We start from the raw sequence: 21,511 nt of genomic DNA on the forward strand, positions 1-21,511 counted from the left end.
TTCTTTCATTCCAATGCATTAAATTAGTAGTGCATACCACTGAAAATGAGAACATTTCAGTTAAAACCTTTAAGTTTGCAACAGTGACAGCATTTTAATAGGATTTTTTTTTTAAAGATTTTATTTATTTATTTTGACAGAGAGAGAGAGAGAGAGACAGCGAGAGAGGGAACACAAGCAGGGGGAGTGGGAGAGGGAGAAGCAGGCTTCCCGCGGAGCAGAGAGCCTGATGTGGGGCTCGATCCCAGGACCCTGGGATCATGACCTGAGCCGAAGGCAGGCGCTTAATGACTGAGCCACCCAGGTGCCCCAATAGGATTTTTATCTTTTGCACCTTTGATTCCCTCTGGAGTCCTGATCCCTGAGTGCTTTCAGCAAATTGCCACATCAGCAGAAATCTACATGAACACTGGCCTTATTAATTTTTTACTGATAACATTGTGAAATGAGAAGGCTCAGTGCTTACCAGTTGCACTTTGAACTTGACAACAAACATGAATTATGTATACATGGAAAAATTATTTGAAACAATTTTCTTTTAGTTAACAGTCTATTGGACCCTTGTTTTATGTTATGCCTTTAGATAAATTAAATTTGAATGGTTCACAATTATAACCGATTATATTGAGCTTCAATTATAATTCCTAATTGATTCAAGCCTATTAGCACAATGTTAGTAAAAGGCAGTGGTTTGCTCCTAATGAACTTTTATATATTAGGTAATCACTAAATCACTAAAATCACTAGTCATTAAAAACAGGAGTCTCCTAAATTTCTTAGGGTGGATCCCTCAGGTTGGATGTCTGGGTTCTCAAGATCTGGATTAGCATCTTTTGAGAACAGAAAGGAAGTTAGGACAAAGAACATAACTCAGAACACTAAATAGCTTCTTATTCGTCCTGGCGCCACCAGTCCAGGGTCCTGCTCCCTCACAGTTCTGTAATCTACGCTCAGTGACTTTTTTCTTTCTCAATACAAAGGAATGACCATTTTCTTTCCTCATCGATCCTTCTAGTGTTTTGTTTGGAGGATGATGGTACATCGAAAAACTTTTGAGAACCCCTCCCTCCATTTTGAGAATTCAGAACTTTATAGCTTTTGTATAAGGATTAGAGTGAAGACTCTTACAGACTCATGTTGGAATAGCAAGCACGAAGGCGGCAACGTACGGACATTTGGGTGCTGAAGTGAACCTGGAGTGTGGACAGAGGCGGTAGCTGAAAAATCGTGGAGACCAGGGTGTAAACTCAGTTCTAGTCAACGCGGGCATGGGTTCCAGGTCTGAGACACCAATCACCTCACAAGAGGTGCGGCGAAATTCCACACTACCCAGAACAACAGCAATCCAGACACAGGCCGACCCCTACCGAACTCCGCTGCAGGTGCTCTGTAGGCGCTGGATGATGACGTACTCCGCAGACCAGGCGGTGATTGGCTTACGAATGGGGCGTGGGCTGCTAACGCAACGCGGGGCAGTGCTCGCGAGAGCTGCGGGCTCCGGTGCGGGATGGCCGCTGAGCCGGGCGGAGCTGGCGCGCGGCTCCCGGAGCCGGCTCTCCGGCCCAAGACATGGCCCGGGGGCCCGGCCTGCTAGGCCGGCCTCGCCCCGACGCGGTCGCCATGCCCAAGAGAGGGAAGCGACTCAAGTTCCGGGCCCACGACGCCTGCTCTGGACGAGGTGGGCGAGGGGGCGGGGGCGTTGAAAGACTGGGTGCTGGCGGCAGGGAGGGGGCTGGACAGCGCCGAGGCGAGCGCTCGCTTGCTTGTAATGGGAGGGCGCTGGGGCCGGAGACCTGCAGTGAGCAGGAGGTCTTGGCGGAGAGGACGCTGACGGAGAGAAGGCTTCCTCCTGTGAGGGTTGTTGCTGTATTTCAGTGACCGTGGCGGATTATGCCAACTCGGATCCGGCGGTCGTGAGGTCTGGACGGGTCAAGAAAGCCGTCGCCAATGCTGTGCAGCAGGAAGGTAGGCTGCCGAAAGACTCAGGCCGGGAAGGCGGAACTAGGTGTTTTATTTTCCTGGAACCCCGCCTCAGTGTTTTTCTTGCAAAAGCCTTTGGGCATCTTCCCATAAACGTGTTTGCTGTCTTCAGTGGCCCCTCATGTATTCGGAGGAGGGGGAAGGGAGGATTAGCCAAGAGCAGTAGCGCTTTTTGTAGCAGAAATATTTTCTTTCTTTGCATCAAAAAAAAAAAAAAAAAAAAAATCTTTGCGTACTCTTCTGTAGTTTCCACTGCTTTCTTCTCGGTTAGTCATCTTTTTCCTGTGGTTCACATATATTCCCCACTGACTGTGCAGTTTGTTTCTTTGTGTAATAATCCTGAGGTATGCTTTTCCTTTTCTCATGTTTCTCTTACTTTCAAGCTTTTTACTCACAGGTACCTGAGACTTGTGTTTTTATGACACCTACTGTCTCCAACATAGGAACAGGGTCAAATTGGCTTCATTTTCTCTCAAACATTGCTCCTCAGAATTTATACAAATGAGAATAGCATTTACTTTTTGTTTTTATCCTGCAGGGTTTATAGTGGGAGAATAATGTGCTCCCTTTTTCTTCAGGTCTGAAGTTGACACTTTTAAGGAGTCAGTCTCTGCAACTTTGGGGTCAGTTTGCCTATTGCTTTCCAGTTTTTAGTATTTAAAATGCTAAAATTTCTTTCTTCTTAGTTCTCACCTTTCTTCAGCAGACTCTCTCACACTATTGCTTTTTTCCCCCCCTTGTTTTCCTTATCCTCATGGATGCTGATATCCTGTCTAAGTCATTTGTATTTCTGGATGGGACTCTGCCATCTCATTCTCCCCTTATTTTCTTCTAGTAAAATCTCTTTGTGGCTTGGAAGCCTCCCAGGTTCCTGCAGTGGAAGCTCTTTCTGGGGTTGGTGAGCCCTGTGACATCATTGACAGCAGTGATGAGATGGATGCCCAGGAGGAGAGCATCCGTGAGAGAACCGTCTCCAGAAAAAAGAAAAGCAAGAGGCATAAAGGTATAGGGCTTGTTTGCTTTTGGATTAGTCCTGTCTGTGGTGATAACTTGAAGCTGTTCACTTTCTCAGTAGCATAAGAGGTGATACCAGTGGAGAACCAGGGTTTGGATCTTAGTAGTGTGACAGGTTTAATATACCAGGGCTTTCTGTTTTGTCTAAAAATGAGAAGAAAGGAGATAGGTAAGAGTCAGATCGGTAAGATAGTCCAGTAGATTTCTGGAGCTGTAAGCTCAACTATAGTAGCCATTCCTTGAGAACATGTCATTATTAGGTGAAAACCCATATGGTAACATGAAAACAAAAAGCCTTTGCATTTCTGGATTTCTGAACAGGTAAGGAATCAAAGATGTGACAAAAAAATGTTTTCCCAAGTATGTGGATTGTATATAACCGATTTCCTTTCAGCTGAAGCTAGATACTACTACGGACTTTTAAGTGCTCTGCAGTTATTAATGTCTGCTTTATGTCTAATAGATACTGTGGGAAATAGAAAAGTATGTGATTTTATACCTAATGGCAATAAAACTCACACAAGTGAAACAAAGAAAAATAAGCTAATAGTATATAATATGCCAAACCTTCATGCAGTGGTTTGCTCTAGACTTAATGAATCAGACTTTCTTGGGGTAGTACCCAGAATAGCTATTAAAGCTAAAGTGGTTCCAGTGATCAGTTAGAGTTAGGGGAAGCTAATGTAATAAGTGATATATGTATTTTTGGTTTCAGATCTACCAGAACTTTTACCTGTACTTGAGAGTCAGATAACAAATATTTGTATTTACTGAAATACATTGAAATAATTGGTAATTAATGAACTGCCATCGCTTTGCAATTATGCCAATTATTGTCAGTGATACCATTGTTTTCCAGAAGGCCAAAATTAATATTGACATTCCTCATACTTCTTTGTTTTTTAATTTCTTTCTTGAAATCCCTGCTCATCATCACCATGCTATTAGAGATTTATCTTGCTCTGTTTTGTTCTTGGGCACACTCCGTAGAACAGCTTGCAGACTTTTAAAACATCCTTATTGACATAAAATTCACTTTTTTAAAGTGTTCAATTCAGTGGTTTTAGTATGTTCACATGGTTGTGCAGCTATCAACGTGCTTTAAGTTTAGAACATTTCTATTACTCCAGACCTGTTAGCATTATTTCTCATTCTCTCCCAACCCTCCCACTCCCCCGGCCCACCCCCCTGACCACTAATTTACTTTCTGTCTTTATAGATTTGCCTGTTCTGGACATTTCATATAAATGGAATCACATAATATGTGACCTTTTGTGTCTAGCTTTTCTCACTTAGCATGTTTTCAAGTTCATTCATTTTGTAGGATAGGTCAGTCCTTCAGTGTTTTTTCAGTTGGCTATTTTGAATAATGCTGCTATGAACACCCTTGGACAAGTTTTTACATGGACATACATTTTCATTTTTGTTGGGTAGGAGTGAAATTGCTGAATCACATAATAACTCTAGTTTAACTTCTTGAATAATTGTCAGTGTGTGTGTGTGTTGTGTTTTAAAGATTTTATTTATTTGAGAGAGAGAGCATGAGAGAGCACAAGCCAGCGGGAGGGGCAGAGGGAAAGGGAGAAGCAGACTTCCTGCTGAGCAGGGAGCCCAACACAGGTCTCAGTCCCAGGATGCTGGGATCATGACCTGAGCTGAAGGCAGACACTTGACGAACTGACTGAGTCACCCAGGCGCCCCGCCGGTGTGTTCTTTGAGGTTTCCATTCTACATTCCACCAGCAGTGTGCAAAGAGTTCCAGTTTCTCTACATTCTCGCCAACACTTGCATTGTCTGACTTTTTAAATCATAGCCATCTTAGTGGCTGTCAAGTGGTATCTCATGGTTTTGATTTGCATTTCTTTGATGGCTAATGATGTTGAGCATCTTTTCGTGTGTGCTTATTGCCCATCTGTATGTATTCTTCAGAGAAGAAGAAATGTCTATTCAAATCCTTTGCCCATTTTTTTTTTTTAAGATTTTATTTATTAGAAAGAGAGTGGGTGCAACAGAGAGAGCACAAGCTGGGGTCTCCCAGCTGGGAGGAAGGAGAAGCAGACTCCTCGCTGAGCAGGGAGCCCAACATGGGACTTGATCCCAGGACTCCAAGATCATGACCTCAGCTGAAGGCAGATGTTTAACCGACTGAGCCACCTAGGCGCCCTCCTTTGCCCATTTTAAATTTGGGGTATCTTTTTATTACTGAGTTGTGGGAATTCCTTGTATATTCAGGATACTAGTCACTTACCAGATATATGATTTGTGGCTTACAGACTTGTAACTATAATTCATCTTTTAGTTGTTTGCTCTGCTTTACTCCCATTAGGTTCCTTTGTTCTAGTCAGACTGGTCTTTTTTTCCCCTTCTTTCTTTAGCTTCTTTTTAATGAAACGAATATAGAAGAAGAGAGAATAGTATAAGGAATCCCACCTAGCTCTTAACCCAGCATTAACACTGACTCATGGCCATTTTTGTTTCAGCCACTGTTCCCCCACCCCAACACACAGACTGTGCATTATTCTGAAGTAATTCCCAATATCCTATTATTATCTCTAAATGTTTTGGTAGTTCCCTCCAAAAGACAAATACTCTTTAATAAAAAAAAATTAATCATGTCTAAAAAAGTTTACAGTAATTTCTTGATAGCATCAAAATCCTGTTAAACTTTTCTCTTTATTGCCATCACATGTATTTTGTTTTTCTAAGTATCTGGGCTTCCTGTTAGCTATTTATTTCAATTGGAATACTTTTGCTCTTAATCTGTACCTATCAAAGTTCTTTGTCTCCTTCATGGCTTATCTCTGTGGAGCTTTCTTTTACTGATTCCATTTCCTATGTTTTGAAATTTCTTAATAATGTTGTTTAAAATACTGACAGTTATTCCTCATCAGTAATTACTGCGGTTTGTCCCTGAAGACAGAACATTTTTTAATAGCACTGTGCTTTGTAAAGGTCCTGATGGGTCTCGGGAGAAATTCTGATAGTCATTTACCTTCTCCTTCAGAGAGAGACTTAATGTGGGAGAAGATGGGGCTCAAACATGTTAGGACTAAGCCTTCAGTGGTCACTGGAGATTACAGGGAAGATTAGGAACCAGAAAAGAGGATGTCATTTTAGAGGTACTGGTCTCTGTTATGAAGAACCTAATGCAATAACCTGTCTGAGTCATACTGCTGCAGTTAGCTTGAAAAGTAGAGGCAGCTTTGGGGAGCTGTAGTGTAGGATCTTTTTGCCCAGGAAACAGAAAGAAGAAAGCTGGTTTTTGGATAGTTCTGTGAGTAGGTCTGAATTATAGGTTAGAAGTAGGGTTTGCCCAGATGCAAGTGTCTTTATGGAGTGTGAGTTTTTACTTGGACCTGAGACACCGAGTGGACCTCAGGGTCAAGAGAATGAATCCTAACAAAGTCTGAAGGAGAAGGAGGTGGGGATACATTGTCACAGGGCATCTGAGTACTGAACGCCTATGGGTGGGATCATAGGTCAAACTGGCAATGAAATGAGGAACTAGAAGGAAAGAAACGTCTACAGGCATTTACTGAGTAATGAAAATATACCATAACTTACTGGGTGTTTTATTGAGCTTGCACTTTGAGGTTTCCTCATACCATCTTAAAATCAGTTGTTGTTTTAAATGACTGAACTGAAGACAGTGTTTGGTGGAAGGGGACCATGAGGGAAATCAGGGGCAGAGTTTTTAGTGCAAAGCTGGAATTTAGAGTAGAAACCTGGGTCTGTTTACCTTAACTAGTGGCAAGGTTATGACTTCTTACTAGTAAAATGGGCACAGTAATATTTTCCTTATTTGTGTTGAAGAATTATTAGAATGGAATGATAGTAAAGTGTGCAAAACTTTGATAAACTTTGAAAACTTCAAAATAGTATGTGAATAGTTGTTAAAGAAAGGCCTTAAGAATGAGACCCAGTCACTTGGGCAACAGGAAACGAAAGTTTCCAGCAGCTAGAAGAAGCAGGAAATGATGAGTCTGAGAGGCTTCATTGGACCTATTTAAAACTATTTTCTTAACTGTGCAAGCCCTGGGAGAATTGAAATGACTGGGGATCTTTAGATATGTCCATAATCGAAGTTCAAAGCTTATAGTTCTTTTTTTTTCCTGTTTCAGAAGACCTGGACGGGGCTGGAGGAGAAGAGTATCCCATGGATATTTGGCTATTGCTGGCCTCCTATATCCGTCCTGAGGACATTGTGAATTTTTCTCTGATTTGTAAGAATGCCTGGACTGTCACTTGCACTGCTGCCTTTTGGACCAGGTTGTACCGAAGGTGCGACCACAGAGACTCGTTCTGTTATCTGTGTAGCTGATTTCATTGCTGTTTGTGATTTGGAGCTACTCCCTGGATGGTGACCTCTTTTCATTTTCTCTACTCCATGCCTGGGCATGAGCCTAGCTTTGGACTCCTTGAGCCCCTCTCTAATTTAAGTTTGGTATTATTAATTTGTCCAGGTAATTGTCTTCCCTTTGGTTGCCCCCTCCCCCCATCCAGTATCCACTTTCAGCAAAAAGTCTTGCTTCAGGTCTTAAAAAGAACTGTGTTTGACTTGTCTTCAGAAGTTTATCTTAGCTAGAATTTTCGAAAGCTGTAGATGCCTATCTATTTATCTTTCTAACTGGATTGGTTGTTTCTTAGTTGGGTAGTTACCATGAAGTATCATAGAGTTTTTGTACTCATGCTGCCCTGTGTTTAGTTGTAGTGGTGAGGAAAGAGTGAATGATAGGATTAATAAGACAGCTTTTGATACCAGGTGCAGAAGTGTAATGAAGATTATAAACTGTCAGGATGTTGTGGGAAGGGATGTTGAAGTGGAAGGGTGTAGAGAACTTGCTGAGACCCGTGGTGGGAGAAGCTGGTGGTTCTTCAGTACACATTCCTTTTGAGCAACTGAAGTATATTCTACTGGTGTCAAGTCCGAGACTTGCCGTTTTTTGGAGTAAAATAGGATTTAAAATTTTAACATGGTTGGAGGGCAGGATTATAAGGTATATGTGAATTGGGTTTTGCATAGCAAAGAAGCAAAAGTAGCTGAGAAATGAAGGAGGTGTGATGTGTGTGTGTGTGTGTGTGTGTGTGTGTGTGTTTGTGTGTCTGTGTGAGTGAGAGAACACTGGGGACAAGCTAACTACTGGCCAGTAGAACAGTATAGTTAAATGGACACAGAGACCAGGGGTCCTAGGAGACTGAGCTAGAGCAGGAGAGACAGGTCACATATTGGTAGGAGTAATGTGTCGTGTTTCAGGCACTACACGCTGGGTGCCTCTCTGCCTTTGCGCCTGCGACCAGAGTCAATGGAGAAGCTGCGCTGTCTGCGGGCGTGTGTGATCCGATCTCTATACCATATGTATGAGCCCTTTGCTGCTCGAATCTCCAAGAATCCAGCCATTCCAGAAAGCACTCCCAGCACATTAAAGAATTCCAAAGTAAGTGAGAATTATTGTTGGGGCCTAACTAATGGTATGGTGGGCCTGTTATTATGGCTTGTCTCCGGATTCCTTGATGGGGAGGGCTAGGGCTGTTGGTCCCAGGCTGCCAGGGGGCTAATGCAAACTTTCAGGGTTTCACTTCTCTAAGACATTCCTGCTCTGTTGGGCTGGCTTCTCTTCTCTTTACCTTAAAGCTTTCTTGTGCTTTTAGCATATTCTTTATTCTCTTTAATTTATTCTCATGCATTGTACATTGGACCACTTTAGATGATTTTGATGGTTTGGGTTAGGAAGAGCACAACTCAGATGGTAGATGTAAACTGTAAATCTTCCAGGGTGCTGTAAATCATGATGCAAAGATATAACATGAACACCTTAGTAATTTTCTTTTCCTAACGTGACCTTGATATCTGGGATTCTTCTTTCTTGTTGACCTCTTTAAAAGATTTTGGTATAGACTTTAACATACGCCAAGGGCCAACTATTGCCAAGCTCTGGGCTAGGTTGTTTCAGAGACTATAACTCACAGACTTTAGCTCTCTAAAATTCTTCCTGTATCCTAGGCTATTTCTTATATCTTGGGATTTCCCCTGTAGCTTATATTCATACATTGTATTCAAGTATTTGGCATTCTTCTGATTTGTAAATAGGTCTGTTAGCCTTTGATCCTTTCTCTCCTTTTCTCCATAATGAAGTATCCAGTGAACCCACCTTTGCCAAGCTATACCAGTACAACAGATATGATTACTTAGGCAAGTTGATGTCTCAGCCTATTTCTCCTTCAACTAATGCCATTGTCTGAATTTTGTATCTTTTGAGTTGGTAATTTTTATTACTCTGTTCCTACCCCAAATCTGGTGTCCTGTAGCACTTTCTATTCTCTTCTATTTTGTTTTTTGGATGTTCTGTAATGATTCTTCTCCCCTAGTTTAGCTCCCGTGTGATAATATTCCACCTGATACATATTGACTGAAAGGGTACTGTTGGTTTCAAGATTATCAGGGTTCCTTTGAGGGTCGCAAACTGAGATGGTCAGGGCCATGGCCTGAGCTCAATTCAATACCACACTAGCTGGTGGCTTTAGGGCAGGAGTAGAATGTGTGGTGAGTAGCATTTCACCTAGCAGCTGCTTCTGCTAGTAATATGAGTGGACAGTGTATCATCTCACATTTGCAGTTTCCCTCCCCAGAAACATTTGATAGTATCAGACCAGCTCTGATGAGGTGGGGATCATCCCAGAGCTAACCATGCTGGGTATGAATCAGTTGCTGGGAGTAGAGCAGCATTAGGCAGACTCCTCATGCTCGACACATCCTAGCGGCTCCAGTGCACAGTGCAAGTGCTACTGCCTAAATCGAAAATGCCCGTGTCTTCGTGTTCTAGTCACTGCATATTAATTTTTTAAAAGTGGATTATAAAAACCAAGGTGGTGATAACTAAGTTCTTAATCCAGACAGTAAGTCCAGGCCACCTGGCTGCTGCTTTTGTGCCTTGTTGTTAGAGATCTCTGGAGAGGATATGGGACCTGCAGTGACAGGTGTCCCATGCATGGCCTTGCCACTTGTATAACCACAATCGCATGGCATTCAGGGAGTTGGCAGCATGCCTAAGGAAGTTGTCCCAGGTTCCTGGACTCCAGCTTTTCGTATTTGATTCTCCCTCTCTCTCTTTTCAATCGCATAGCTTGTATGGGACACTGGAGCCGCTGTGATGGCAGCAGAAGTATTTGCCCCTTAAAGCCAAGCCCATTATTTTTGATGGAACAGCGGGACGTACAGGGCATGTCTGAAGGGCAGGACAGCTGGCACGGCGGACGACCCACCCCTTATCCCCTGGGAGGTACTTAACTTCTTGTGTTAACCCTAGCTGTAGCCTGACTTTCATGGAGGGGCTTACTCTAGATAATTCAGCCCAGCTCTGTCGTTTTCACACGGGCTCTCTGCTCCCAGAAGGTCCTGAGTGGCTTGCTCCTGTTCCAGGGATGGCCATCTCTGCCTGCCTTATGGCTTTGTTATCATCTTGCCTGGTGGCTACTGGCTGCCCTTATATTTTCATATAGAGGAGTGGCTCGCTGACTCAGAGAATGTCCCAGTCTCTAGAGACCATGTTTCTGTCTTTAAAGATGAGAACAGTGGGGGTTTCCCTCAACAGCATCTGAGGTTGACTTATTTCAGTCCCTCTTCTCTTTACTGAATAGCCCTGGGATTGTCTCTTTCCATGTTGCACCAGTGTCAAACTGGGGGGGGTCTCTATCTGTGCCAAAGTAAAATCTCAGCATTGGGACTGTGGCTGGCCTTGGAGCTGTCAGACAGGTTTTTGCTGATTATTTTTTGTTACCTTACTTTGATTTTTTCCTTTTCTGTCATTTATTTATTTTTGGTTTATTTTATTTTTATTTTTTTACAGTGCTTACTTTTCTGGTGCAGAAAGATTGTTGGGAACAGACAGGAACCAATGTGGGAATTCAACTTTAAGTTCAAAAAACAGGTATGTAGTCATATCTTCTCTTTGTTTTTCAGGTAGTATGTTGTTCTAATAAATTTCACTAGGCATAAAATTGTCTTATTGAAATCAAATAGTACACATCAAAATTTGCGATAACGCCATGAAAAGAAAAGGTAGAAGGAACTATTCTGTACGAAAGAGACACAACAGTATACTAGCTGAATGAGTGGGTACTGGAGTGGGGAACAAAGGGCTGTAAAAGACACTTGGGACAATTCAAGAGATGTGAGTATGCTGTAAATGTTAGATGACATGAAATTATTGTTAGTTTCTCAGGTGTGATAATGATACTGTGGTTATATGTAAGTGTCTTTATTCATGCTGAATAGGGGTGGAGCGTCAGTGCTCCTTTCAGATGGCTTTGCCCCCTTTACCATCTTCTACATAAAATGAGAGGTGGGAGGAGAGGAAGCAAATACGGTGAAATGTCTAACGGTAGAGGGTATACAGGAGTTTATTGCACTATTTTATTAACTTTCTGTATAGTTGAAGACTTTCTAAAGATGGGAAAAAGGGGAAAACTTGTTTTAACAATGTACTGAGGTTATTTGCCTATAATTTTTTTGTTTTTCAAAGCAAATGTATTTGCAGACAACAATAATTTATATGGTTTTATACCTGAGGCAGTTCGGGGAAGTCATGAGGAAAGGGACCACCGCCAGGAGGCTATTTATAAGAAGAATAGATAGTATCCTACTCCGTTTCTGCCTTTTGCTTGGACTGTACCTGAGATCTTGGCCACAGAGAGGATCTACTTTGCTTGCCTTTACTTCTTATCCTCAGCAGCTCATTTCTTCCTTCTGTCTCCCCTATTTAGTATCTCACTGAAGAGACACATTACAAATAAGATTAGTTATCCCTCACTTAATGAGTTACAGATAAGTTTGTAATTAAAGTGAATCATATTTTTCCATTGATTTTTTAAAATTTTTTATTGTTATGTTAATCACCATACATTACATCATTAGTTTTAGATGTATTGTTCCATGATTCATTGTTTGTGCATAACACCCAGTGCTCCATGCAGAACGTGCCCTCTTTAATACCCATCACCAGGCTAACCCATCCTCCCACCCTCCATTGATTTTTCATAAACATGGCTTTAGGGAAGAATTTTGGTTTCTAGTCATTTGATTTTAATAAGATGTCTTCAACTGTGATATCCATTAGATGGTGGTGGTAAATCCACCGTAGGACCTTTCTGGGAAGGGGCTGCAGGGCAGTCTCAGCAGTGTTCAGGCTGAGAGCGGAATTAACTGCAGGAAGGTGAATGCCCAGATTCTTTAGTTCTGAGACTTGTGGTTCTTTTATTTATGGTGCCTAGAATTAGATGGCCACTTCTGCTTCTATCCCTTTTGTGCAGCAGATGTTCTTTGGAGTCCGACGAGTCACGAGGAATTTGCGATCTTTCAAACATTGGGGAGCCTCTGATAGAACTATAAGTTTCCATTTCTTGCCAGATGGCAGGAAATACCATCTGAATGAAGCATATACCGACTACCACATTGCTTATCCAGATGTGTTTCCTCTTCTTTCAAAGGGCAGGTTTTCCTTGATCTGTATAGAAACCAATATGTATATAAAGAGAAACAGGATTTTCACTGGTGGAGTCTTAGAGCCATCAACATTTCCTCTAAGCTGTTCGAGTAATTTTCAGTTCTCTTTAGTCCCCTAGATTAAAGAGCAAGTGTGTGGGAGGGTTGCAGCCTCCCATTCAGTATGAAGATGTTCATACCAACCCAGACCAGGACTGCTGCCTACTGCAGGTCACCACCCTCAATTTCATCTTTATTCCAATTGTCATGGGAATGATATTTACCCTGGTAAGTGGAAACAGAATGCCATCCTTAGTTCTTTCGTAGACTCTCATTATACCTAGGTTTTGAAAGAAATTTGTAAATTTAACCATTGAGGAAGAAATCTTTGAAGTATAATTTTTTTAAAAAGTTTGAAAGCAGACTTGTATATTAGGAATGGAGTTAATTATGTCTGGATATTTTATCTCTGTTTCCTTCTTATAGTAAAGGGAATGTTTTTGCATCTTCTTTGTAGTGATCATTAATATTTGAGAAACAGTATCCTTTCAGGGATAATAATGAGGCTTATATATGAGCACTGTATTTCAGGACCTTGAGGCTTGCTTGTGGTGTTGTAAATGAAATACTAAAATGTAGGGTGACCAGCTCTGTCCATTATATGATGATGACTATTCAAGCCTTAGCTAAGAATTAGATTAGTAAATAACAAATATGTCTCTGGCATATTTTCCAGGTTTTTAAAATTTTTAACTGGATTGATAACTTGAGAGTATATGCAGTTTATCTTCTCTGTCCTTTAGGCTTATGTTCAGAGATACATGGGGTTCCCCCCTCTGCACTGAAAATAGCTTTGTTCTTATTTATATATTTATTCATTCATTCATTCATTTGAGAGAGTGAGTGAGTGAGAGAGAGAAAACAAGAGCTGGGGTGGGGGGTGCAGAGGGAGAGGGAGAAGCAGAGTCCCCACTGAGCAGGGAGCCCCATGCAGGGCTCAGTTCTGGGACTCCAGGATCATGACCTGAGCTGAAGGCAGATCCTTAACTGACTGAGCCACCCAGGCGCCCAGCTTTATTCTTTTTTTAATGGTAAAATAAATAATGCATACTTCATGGAAAGAATTAAAATAATACATAAATACATGAAAAAAGTAAAGGTGACCTAGACTCTTACTGGCCTCTAACTATGGCCCTTTAGGGAACTGTTCTTTAATGTATCTGTTATTATGTACTTGTATACACCCACTCTCTTAAATAATTTTGTTTAATTGAGATTATACCATATATGCTGTTTTGGTTGTTAGGCACCTCTCCCCTCCCTCTAGGTTAAGTCACATTAGTGACCTAGTAATATATTCCATAGACTTCATATTCATATAATTCTGTTCAGACCAGCATATACATAAACAGATTTAGAGAATTTGTGGTTTATTTTACCAAAAATGTGATCAAACGTATGTTTCATGCATCTTGTTTGACTCGCTTAACAATATCTCATCAGAACCCCTTCAAGTCATTTTGTATAGTTCTAACCCAGTTTTTAAAAAATTGGCTTCAGTGCTAGTCTGTGTGTATGTATCCTAATTTATTCAGCCATTTGAGAGGCTTTCTTTAGCATGGTTTAAATATGAAGAATTTCATTTTGTGGCCTAGCCAGTGTAAATTTTGTCTAGACTGTCTTATTTCAGAATGAGCCGTGGGAAAACAAGGTTGTTTCATTTGGGTACTGAATTTGCTTTTCCCTCCTAGTTTACTATCAATGTGAGCACGGATATGCGGCATCATCGTGTGAGACTGGTGTTCCAAGATTCTCCTGTCCATGGTGGTCGGAAACTGCGCAGTGAACAGGGTGTGCAAGTCATCCTGGACCCAGTGCACAGCGTTCGACTCTTTGACTGGTGGCATCCTCAGTATCCGTTCTCCCTGAGAGCCTAGTTACTGCTTCCTGTCCCTGAGGGCAGCCCTGAGCTAGGCCAGTCCATTAGTAATCAGATTCCAGTTTGGAAGGGGTGTCTGGATTGTATATCTGGTTAGTAATGCACATGCTCTTCCGGTTCCCAGGGCTCCTGTTAGGGGAAGGAGAAGGATTGAATCAAGAGGAAAAACAACTATGATTTATAAACATATTTTAATGTAAAAATTTGCATTTGAAAGGAGAAACCTGGCCCTATTTTCTGTGTTAAACCCGATTTGGTGCTATTGAGTTTGTTGTTCTTTATTCTTTTATCCCAGCAAAAATGGATGATCTTGCTCTAGGGAAAAATTAAACTCATCCATCTCCAAACAAGGAAGTTTCAGCATTCCCTTGTGATCAGAGAGGAGCCTTCGAGGCCTGAAATTGTTGCTACTATTGCTTCCCGTTAAGCTGCCCCTCAAATTCAAGTGAATATTTTCTCTTCTCCCTTTACCCTTCTCCATAAATAAAGCAGGTGACAGGGTTTTCAGAATCTTACAAGATTGACTTGTGTATCTTTCTTTAAAAATACTTTTTGGATATTTATTGCGTAAATATTCTTTTGCCGATTTTGGATTTTAGGTATTTTTTTTTTTGCATGAGGTTTAATAGTGGTGGTGATGACTTTGTGCCCTTGGTACTGTACTAGGAACTTTACGTAATATCTCTAATTCTCATGATCCTGCAAGGTGGGTGATACTGTTTCCATTCTGTAGTTGAGAAAACTGCATCAGTGACTTACCCAAGGCCATATGGCCAGGTCTTTTTGCTGTATCACAGTTAAAAAAGTTCAGTTTCATTCCCTGTGGTAGATGGTGGCAAAAGGGAGTAGACAGAGTGTACATAGATAAGAAAGTAAAAGGGTGAGTAAAAATTTGATCGTGATATTACCTTATCCCTAATCAGCCTAAAGGGTATATAAGATTGATGAAAGAGTCTTTGAAATCTGTGTTTCTAAGTAAATTGTAAAGCTAACCAAGAAAGGCAGGAAGGATAAGAAGGATAATGATATTTTCATTGAGTTGTTAGAAAGGCGATATGCTGAAGGTCATTTAAAAAAAAAACGCATCCCATATTGAAACTAGCCTCCTGAACTATAAGCACTTAGTGACCTTCTTCTGCTCTGCCTGGCCCTGTGCTGCCAATCATCCTGTGTGCCTACAGGAGCCTGGCCTTTCATCCCTGCAGAAATGCTAATGTCCTGTTAGTCAGAGGACTTGCTGTAGCTGGTGGACTCTGAGAAGAGGATCACGGGTGGGATTTTGGTTTTATTGTGTTTGCTAACAAGGTAACCTTGCTACTTGTCCTCCCTTCTCAGCCCTCCAAGTTAGCCAGTGAGCTGGATATTAGCTGGATGTTGCCATGAGATGGGCATTAATATATTCTTAAAACATGAAAATCTTGTGGGGGCAGTTATTATCACAAACCAAGCTGTTAAATTAGTGTGTGGTTTTTTTTTCCTTAATCATCCTCCCTAACCCCTGCTATTTAAAGAATATTCTTAGGAAGCAGCTGCTTAATACTGCTGCTCGTTACCCCGCACTGAGGGTGGTACTCAAAGCTGTTCACACGGAAAGTGAGCCTTGGTCAGTGAAAATCAATATTTGGACATGTAAATGGTAAGAAACAAAAGAACCCAAAGACAATAAGCACCCTGGACAATAAGTACCTTTCACAAGCAAAAGTTGCTTCTTTGAGGCAGAAGGAGAGAAGCACAGAGTTCTGGTTCCCTGGACTGAAGATGCCATGAAGTAGAAGGGAATTATTCTGGTGGATCGAAGTCCTCCCCCATTTGGGAGGTACCTTTAAAAGGGGAGTGAAATTAATTGGTTTAATAATTGTGTTCTGACTCAACTTCTAAGTTTTCATATTAAACTTTATGATGATAATAGGTACAATATTAGGTATTGTCTCAGCTGTTCTCTTAGCTTGATATTGACAGACACTTGGTAAAGTGTGTTATGGCTTCAGCCTTCCCTCTGCATTGACTGAGTTGCCTTTTCTAGGATGATTCGTTTTAGTGAAAGGATAAGCGAAGTGTCTCAGATTTCCTCTTGAAGAACCCCAAACCACCTGGAGAAGAGTTGGAACTTTCTGGACTACTTTTGTAAAAACTGCTTTGTAATTTTCACTTTTAAAAATACATCTCTTGATTTTGCTCTCAGAGTCAGACAAACAAAATAAGACAAATTTAGCTTCATTTCTCACCCTCATAATAAATCAGAATTACTCAGATTTTTCTGCCTTTTGCTGAAGATACAAGGAAACGAAGCCAATTGGTGAATATACTGGGAAGAAGAAAAAAAAATAAATGAAAAGTATGTTCCACTGATTTCAACTACATACAGCGTTTGTTGCAGAAGATACAGAACATGTTGTATGTATATTTATAAATATGTACACATTGCGTGTATATAAAAATTCTTTTACTGGGTATTGTAAGGGATTGAGTGGGCACTGTGATGACACTTCACAAACCAGATGGGAAAGATGCAATTAATAGCCACATGGGACAGGGTAAGGAGCAATTCAGGAAAATGGAGAGGTTTAACTAAAATTTGTCCGTCAGGAATTTGGCATTGAGACTGTCTTCATACTATGTATATGTAACAAACATTTCATATTCTAGTAACAGTGTTAGCACAGCTAAGGTCCTGAATTCAGGCGAGCAATTCACTCAAGCGCACACTACGAAATGTATCTGGATTTCAAGATTCTCCACTTAAGAAATAGATGCGACCAAAAGAAAAGTAATAAATGGGCACAAGAGGGCAGGTGTGAAAGGTGACAGACCATTGGCAACGATTACAAGGCCAGGACTGAGGCCAATTTAGGGACAGGTGGTTAGATGAGGAACAAGGGTGGAGGTCAAATGGACAGGATGTGTGCTGCGCCTCACTGGGAAGGAGAGAGGGCGCCGCTGAGCCCCGACACTTTAGTCCTCTTGGGTAAAATGGTTCTCTGCCACCTCAGGGACTCTCCAGGCCAAGCCAAGATGGCGCGCAGTAGCAAAGTGCCTCTTGTCATGTGCCGGGGCGGGGGCGTGGCCTGGAGGGAGCCGGCCAGGCCCCGCCCTTGGGGGTGGGGCCAGAGGCCTGCCGGGGAGGCCGGGGAGGCAGGGGCGGGGCTTTGAGGCGGGGCGCTTCGGCGCTGGCGGAGGCTGCAGCTACCTCGGCGCCCGCTCGGCTCCCTAGGACGTGTCGGGCTCCCCGGGTCGGGGGCGGCTCCCTTCCGCTTCGGGGCTGAGCTGCCTGGCTTTCGACGACTGCAGGCAGGTGAGCGTCCAGAATCTGGAGGTGGGAAAAGGATGCCTCTTTTCCCACCTCCAGCTCCCCTCCAGTTTGGGGAGGGGTCTCTGTCTAGCGCGCCTTGGAAAACAGCCCCGTTTTACTCCGGATGTGTCGTCTCCGGCTGGCATAGATACTGCTCCCTCCGCCGCCCCTCGCCGGCCTTTGCAGTGCCCTGTGCCCTTGGGGGTGAGAATGGGGGGCAATGCCCGGCTTGCGGGAGGGCGTGGAGTTCGCCCTCAGCTCCATCAGCCTCGGAGGAGGGGGGCTGAGGTGGCAAGTCTCCCGGTGCGAGCTGGATGGACTGCGCCCCATTTCCCATCCTGGAGAGTCAGAGAAAAAAGCACCTCTTAGCTCCTGGGCCAGCTCCGCTCATTTGGGCACAAGAGATGCTGAGATCTTCGCGCTTATCGGGGGTCTTAATCCTTCCCGCGTTGCTACTAACACCCCTTCTTAATATCGCTAGCTCTCTGTTCCTTGAACTGCCAGTCTCAGTCTGTGCCAGAAATGCCCCCGTCTCCGCAGTGCCAGGGCGATGGGATGGAAGGAGCGGCCAACCCGAGGTCTGGTGGGGGTGGGGGTGAGAGTGGGCGCAAGCGGAAAAGAGAGCTGGAATAGATTCCTGAACTGAGAGGGTGGGAGTGGGGAGTTGACTTTGGACCGCGCAGTAGGGGTGTTTTCCGGTATAGATCCTGCAGGGTTCGATGGTGGGTTGGAAGAGAGAGGTCGGGTTGGAGGACTTGGAAATGTGGTGTGGGTGGTTTTCTTTGAGAAGGAGGACGGATCCAGGACAAGGTGCCACTAGGTGCTGATGTCACCTTTGAGGAGAGGTATGCTGGTAGTACCCAGTAGAGAGATATGGGAGTTGGGGCTGCTATTCTGCTGTTCCGTGTGGTGAGCAAGTGGTTAAGGAGGAGGCTCTGCTTAGCATGGAGATCCCCTCCTGGTGGGAGCTTAAGGGGCCCCTCCAGTAGTTAGGTTTCAGGGACTTCCCTCCGTCTTTCCAGAGGTGTTGGAACTGATACCTAGTACTTTGTTCAATACCCAGCAAACATTTATTGGGCACTTACTATATGCCAAGCTCTATGCTGTGTGCTGGGTCTTCTGAAGGCAATTTAGGGCCATGGAGCAGCTGAAAAATACACACAGTAGGCACTCTCTTAACGGCCCCTGCCCCCCCCCATTTTGTTACATTGCTATTAAATTACAAAAAAGCAGAGCCCTGTCCACGTGCTTTCAAACAGCTGTCTAAACTGGATCCCAACCCATCCACCCCCTACCACTGTTAACTGGCCAGGTAGCCCCAAGAGAAGCTGCCTTAGCAAAAGGAACAGTTTGAAGGATTTCCCTGGGCTATTTTCTAGGACTTTGTCCTGATGCCTGAGAAGGCTGCCTGAGATAAATAGCATCTCAAAATAATGAGATGATGAATAGCACGATGATTATTGGGGGCCAAGAATGCCCTGGACACCCGGCACAGTGGGAGATGCCATCTCTGGAAGATAGGAGAGTGTGGGGGGAGGGGGTGTGAAGTGAAACCTTGTCCAGGGATATCTGGGTGTGTGCTGATGAGCATGTCATGATGTCAGAACTGTGGAGTATATGAGGTCTAGCCTTTGGGTGGTAAGGAGGGATTGGAGGGGCAGGGCAGGGCAGGCGACCAGGCTCCTGGGTCTCTTTTCTGAGTTGATTGCTAGAATCTTAGAGTTGGCAAGAGTCATCAGGGACTTCAGTGGGTCCTTTCAGAGCTTCTGAGGATAGCAGGGTGAGAGCTGGGGAGAGGAGGAGGAGTCAGGGTTGAAGGGCCAGGGAGCTGGGGGAGAGTCAGGAGTCTTTAGGATAGAGGCACTAGAGGAGGCCTTTTTATGTCAGGGACACTCTCCCCTGGGGCTCTGGGCCCTTGGATGGGTTGCTGTAGAAGCAAGGTGTGGCTTCCGATTGGCACGGAGTTGCATGTGGCATGCGTGTCCTGGAGAGGAACTGGTAAGGAGCAGGGAGGAGAGTGGAAGCTGGAGTGGAAGCTGCCTCAGAGTCTAGGTCCCAGGTATGGGATCAGGAGAAATGGAGGGGAGGTCAGGAGGAGGGGTGGTGTGTATTGCAGCCACATGAAGTCACCATCTGTCCCCCCTCTGGCCTGCTAGCTCACTGACCTATAATTAGCTCTGGAGGGCATACGGTGCTGGCTCACAAGAGCGTGGCACTTTGGGTGGCCAGTGGAGTAAAAAGTACTGGGATGGGCCGTGGTGAGAGGGGCAGCTTCTAGGGGCCCCTCAGTCTTTGTTGTGCTGGGAGGGTCCTGTGGGAACTGAGAATGCCATGGGGACAGGACCGGTGTTGGGGGGGGTGGGGGGGCGGGGGCGGGGGCATAGTGGGAGAAGGAGCTCTGAGCTAGCATGGTGTGAAACTCCAGGGCTGGGCGGAGCTTGAGGACTGCCCTCTCCTCCTTGGCAATGGCCCTCCAATCACACAGGAAACATGACTGCTGCCCAACTCTTTGCTTGGCTCTCAGAGAGCCTTGGTTGGGTGCAGCAGACCGCCCCCCACCCCACCACCATCAAGTGTCTTCTATTCCCTTGAGCGAAGTCAGCTCTAACACAGAGCAGCTTCCTGCCTGTGGGGCTGAGAGGCCTTGGCTGGGGCTGCTTCATTCTGAGAGAGCTGGAGGAGAAACTGTCACCGGTTAATTCAATTGGTCAGACTCCAAGTAGTGCTCGGTGCTGACCCCCAGACTGTGCCAGACACTGGATATTTGGTCACATGCTACTCCCTGTAGCTTTCGAACCATTGCGTGGGTATAGTAGTCCCCCTTTTCACAGGGGATACATTCCAAGACCCTCAGTGGATGCCTGAAACCACGGATAGTATGGAACCCTATATATACTCTATTTTTTTCCCCAGGCTACACACCTATGATAGTTTAATCTGTAAGTTAGTCCCAGTAAGAGATTAGCAACAATAATGATAATTATTGGACTATAAATAGAGGAATCTCCTCTCTCTAATAAAATAGGACAATTATAACAATTTACTGGAATAAAAATTATGGGAATGTGGTTTCTCTAAATATCTTACTGTACTCACCTTTCTTCTTGTGATGATGCAAGATGATAAAATGGCTGTGTGATGAGATGAAGTGAGGGGAATGACGTAGGCACCATGATGTAGTGTTAGGCTACTGTTGACCTGATGTGTCAGAATCATATGCTTCCATCAGTGGTTGACCGCTGGGAACTGAGATCACAGAAAATGAGGCTATGGATTGGGGCGGGGGGGACCACTCTATCTGTGTTCTTTCAAGTAGACTGTAAACTTTTTGAGGGTTGATGGCATATCTTACCTACCTTTTGTATCCATAACAACTCTTAACTCAGCATTGGATTCATGGAAATCTACTCAGTAGGTTAATTGTTGGATTGGATCGAAGAGGTCTGTCTTCTGATTCCCTGAATTCAATGAAGCAGGGCCTCCTTGCCACTAGAAATATTTAACCTGGAGCAGAAAAGTGTCTGGGGACCCAGTATGGTGGTGTTACATCTCAGTGGGAGAATTAGATTCTATAGGAAGTAGGTAAAGTGAAAATCCCTAAATCTCCCATAAAGCATGGTATATGGTTTTAGGTTTCTAATGCTGAACAATAATGTTAATGTACAGATATGGTATACATTATACACATTATATATTAATTATATAATGTGTACAGTGTTTAAAAAGAGTACTTACATACAATATAATTTTGTAGTTAAGTGTCAGATGAAATAGCTGGTTTGCATTACAGGCTTTTATTGCTTATTTTGCT

The 21,511-nt window shown here is 43.5% G+C and overlaps 2 protein-coding genes across 7 annotated transcripts in view; both read left to right on the forward strand.

The window, feature by feature from the left end:
* The first annotated feature begins 1,480 nt into the window (after nt 1-1,480).
* On the forward strand, nt 1,481-14,929 carry TMEM183A (transmembrane protein 183A). 4 transcript variants are annotated; one of them, XM_081825010.1, is made up of 9 exons: nt 1,481-1,678; nt 1,876-1,965; nt 2,559-2,603; nt 2,816-2,983; nt 7,116-7,275; nt 8,249-8,429; nt 10,839-10,919; nt 12,605-12,760; nt 14,224-14,929. In XM_081825010.1, exons 1-9 carry the CDS (start codon nt 1,570-1,572, stop codon nt 14,407-14,409), a joined length of 1,176 nt encoding a protein of 391 aa, XP_081681136.1. In that variant the 5' UTR covers nt 1,481-1,569; the 3' UTR covers nt 14,410-14,929. The 4 variants fall into 4 exon arrangements, with proteins under 4 accessions (XP_081681136.1, XP_081681137.1, XP_081681138.1 ...); XM_081825011.1 differs by having other exon boundaries at nt 7,119-7,275; XM_081825012.1 differs by lacking the exon at nt 2,559-2,603.
* Nucleotides 14,930-17,552: 2,623 nt separating this feature from the next.
* The window catches only part of PPFIA4 (PPFI scaffold protein A4), a 47,113-nt gene continuing 43,154 nt past the window's right edge, over nt 17,553-21,511 (forward strand). For 2 of the 3 annotated variants that reach the window (XM_081825007.1, XM_081825009.1), the window contains exon 1: nt 17,553-17,703. The gene's annotated coding sequence lies outside the window, so the exon portion shown is untranslated. The remainder of the gene's footprint in view (nt 17,704-21,511) is intronic. The other variant, XM_081825008.1, reaches the window with a different exon arrangement.

This window comes from Leptonychotes weddellii, chromosome 6 (assembly GCF_054177405.1).
Source record: "Leptonychotes weddellii isolate Sample4059 chromosome 6, ASM5417740v2, whole genome shotgun sequence".
Taxonomy (NCBI): Eukaryota; Metazoa; Chordata; class Mammalia; order Carnivora; family Phocidae; genus Leptonychotes; species Leptonychotes weddellii.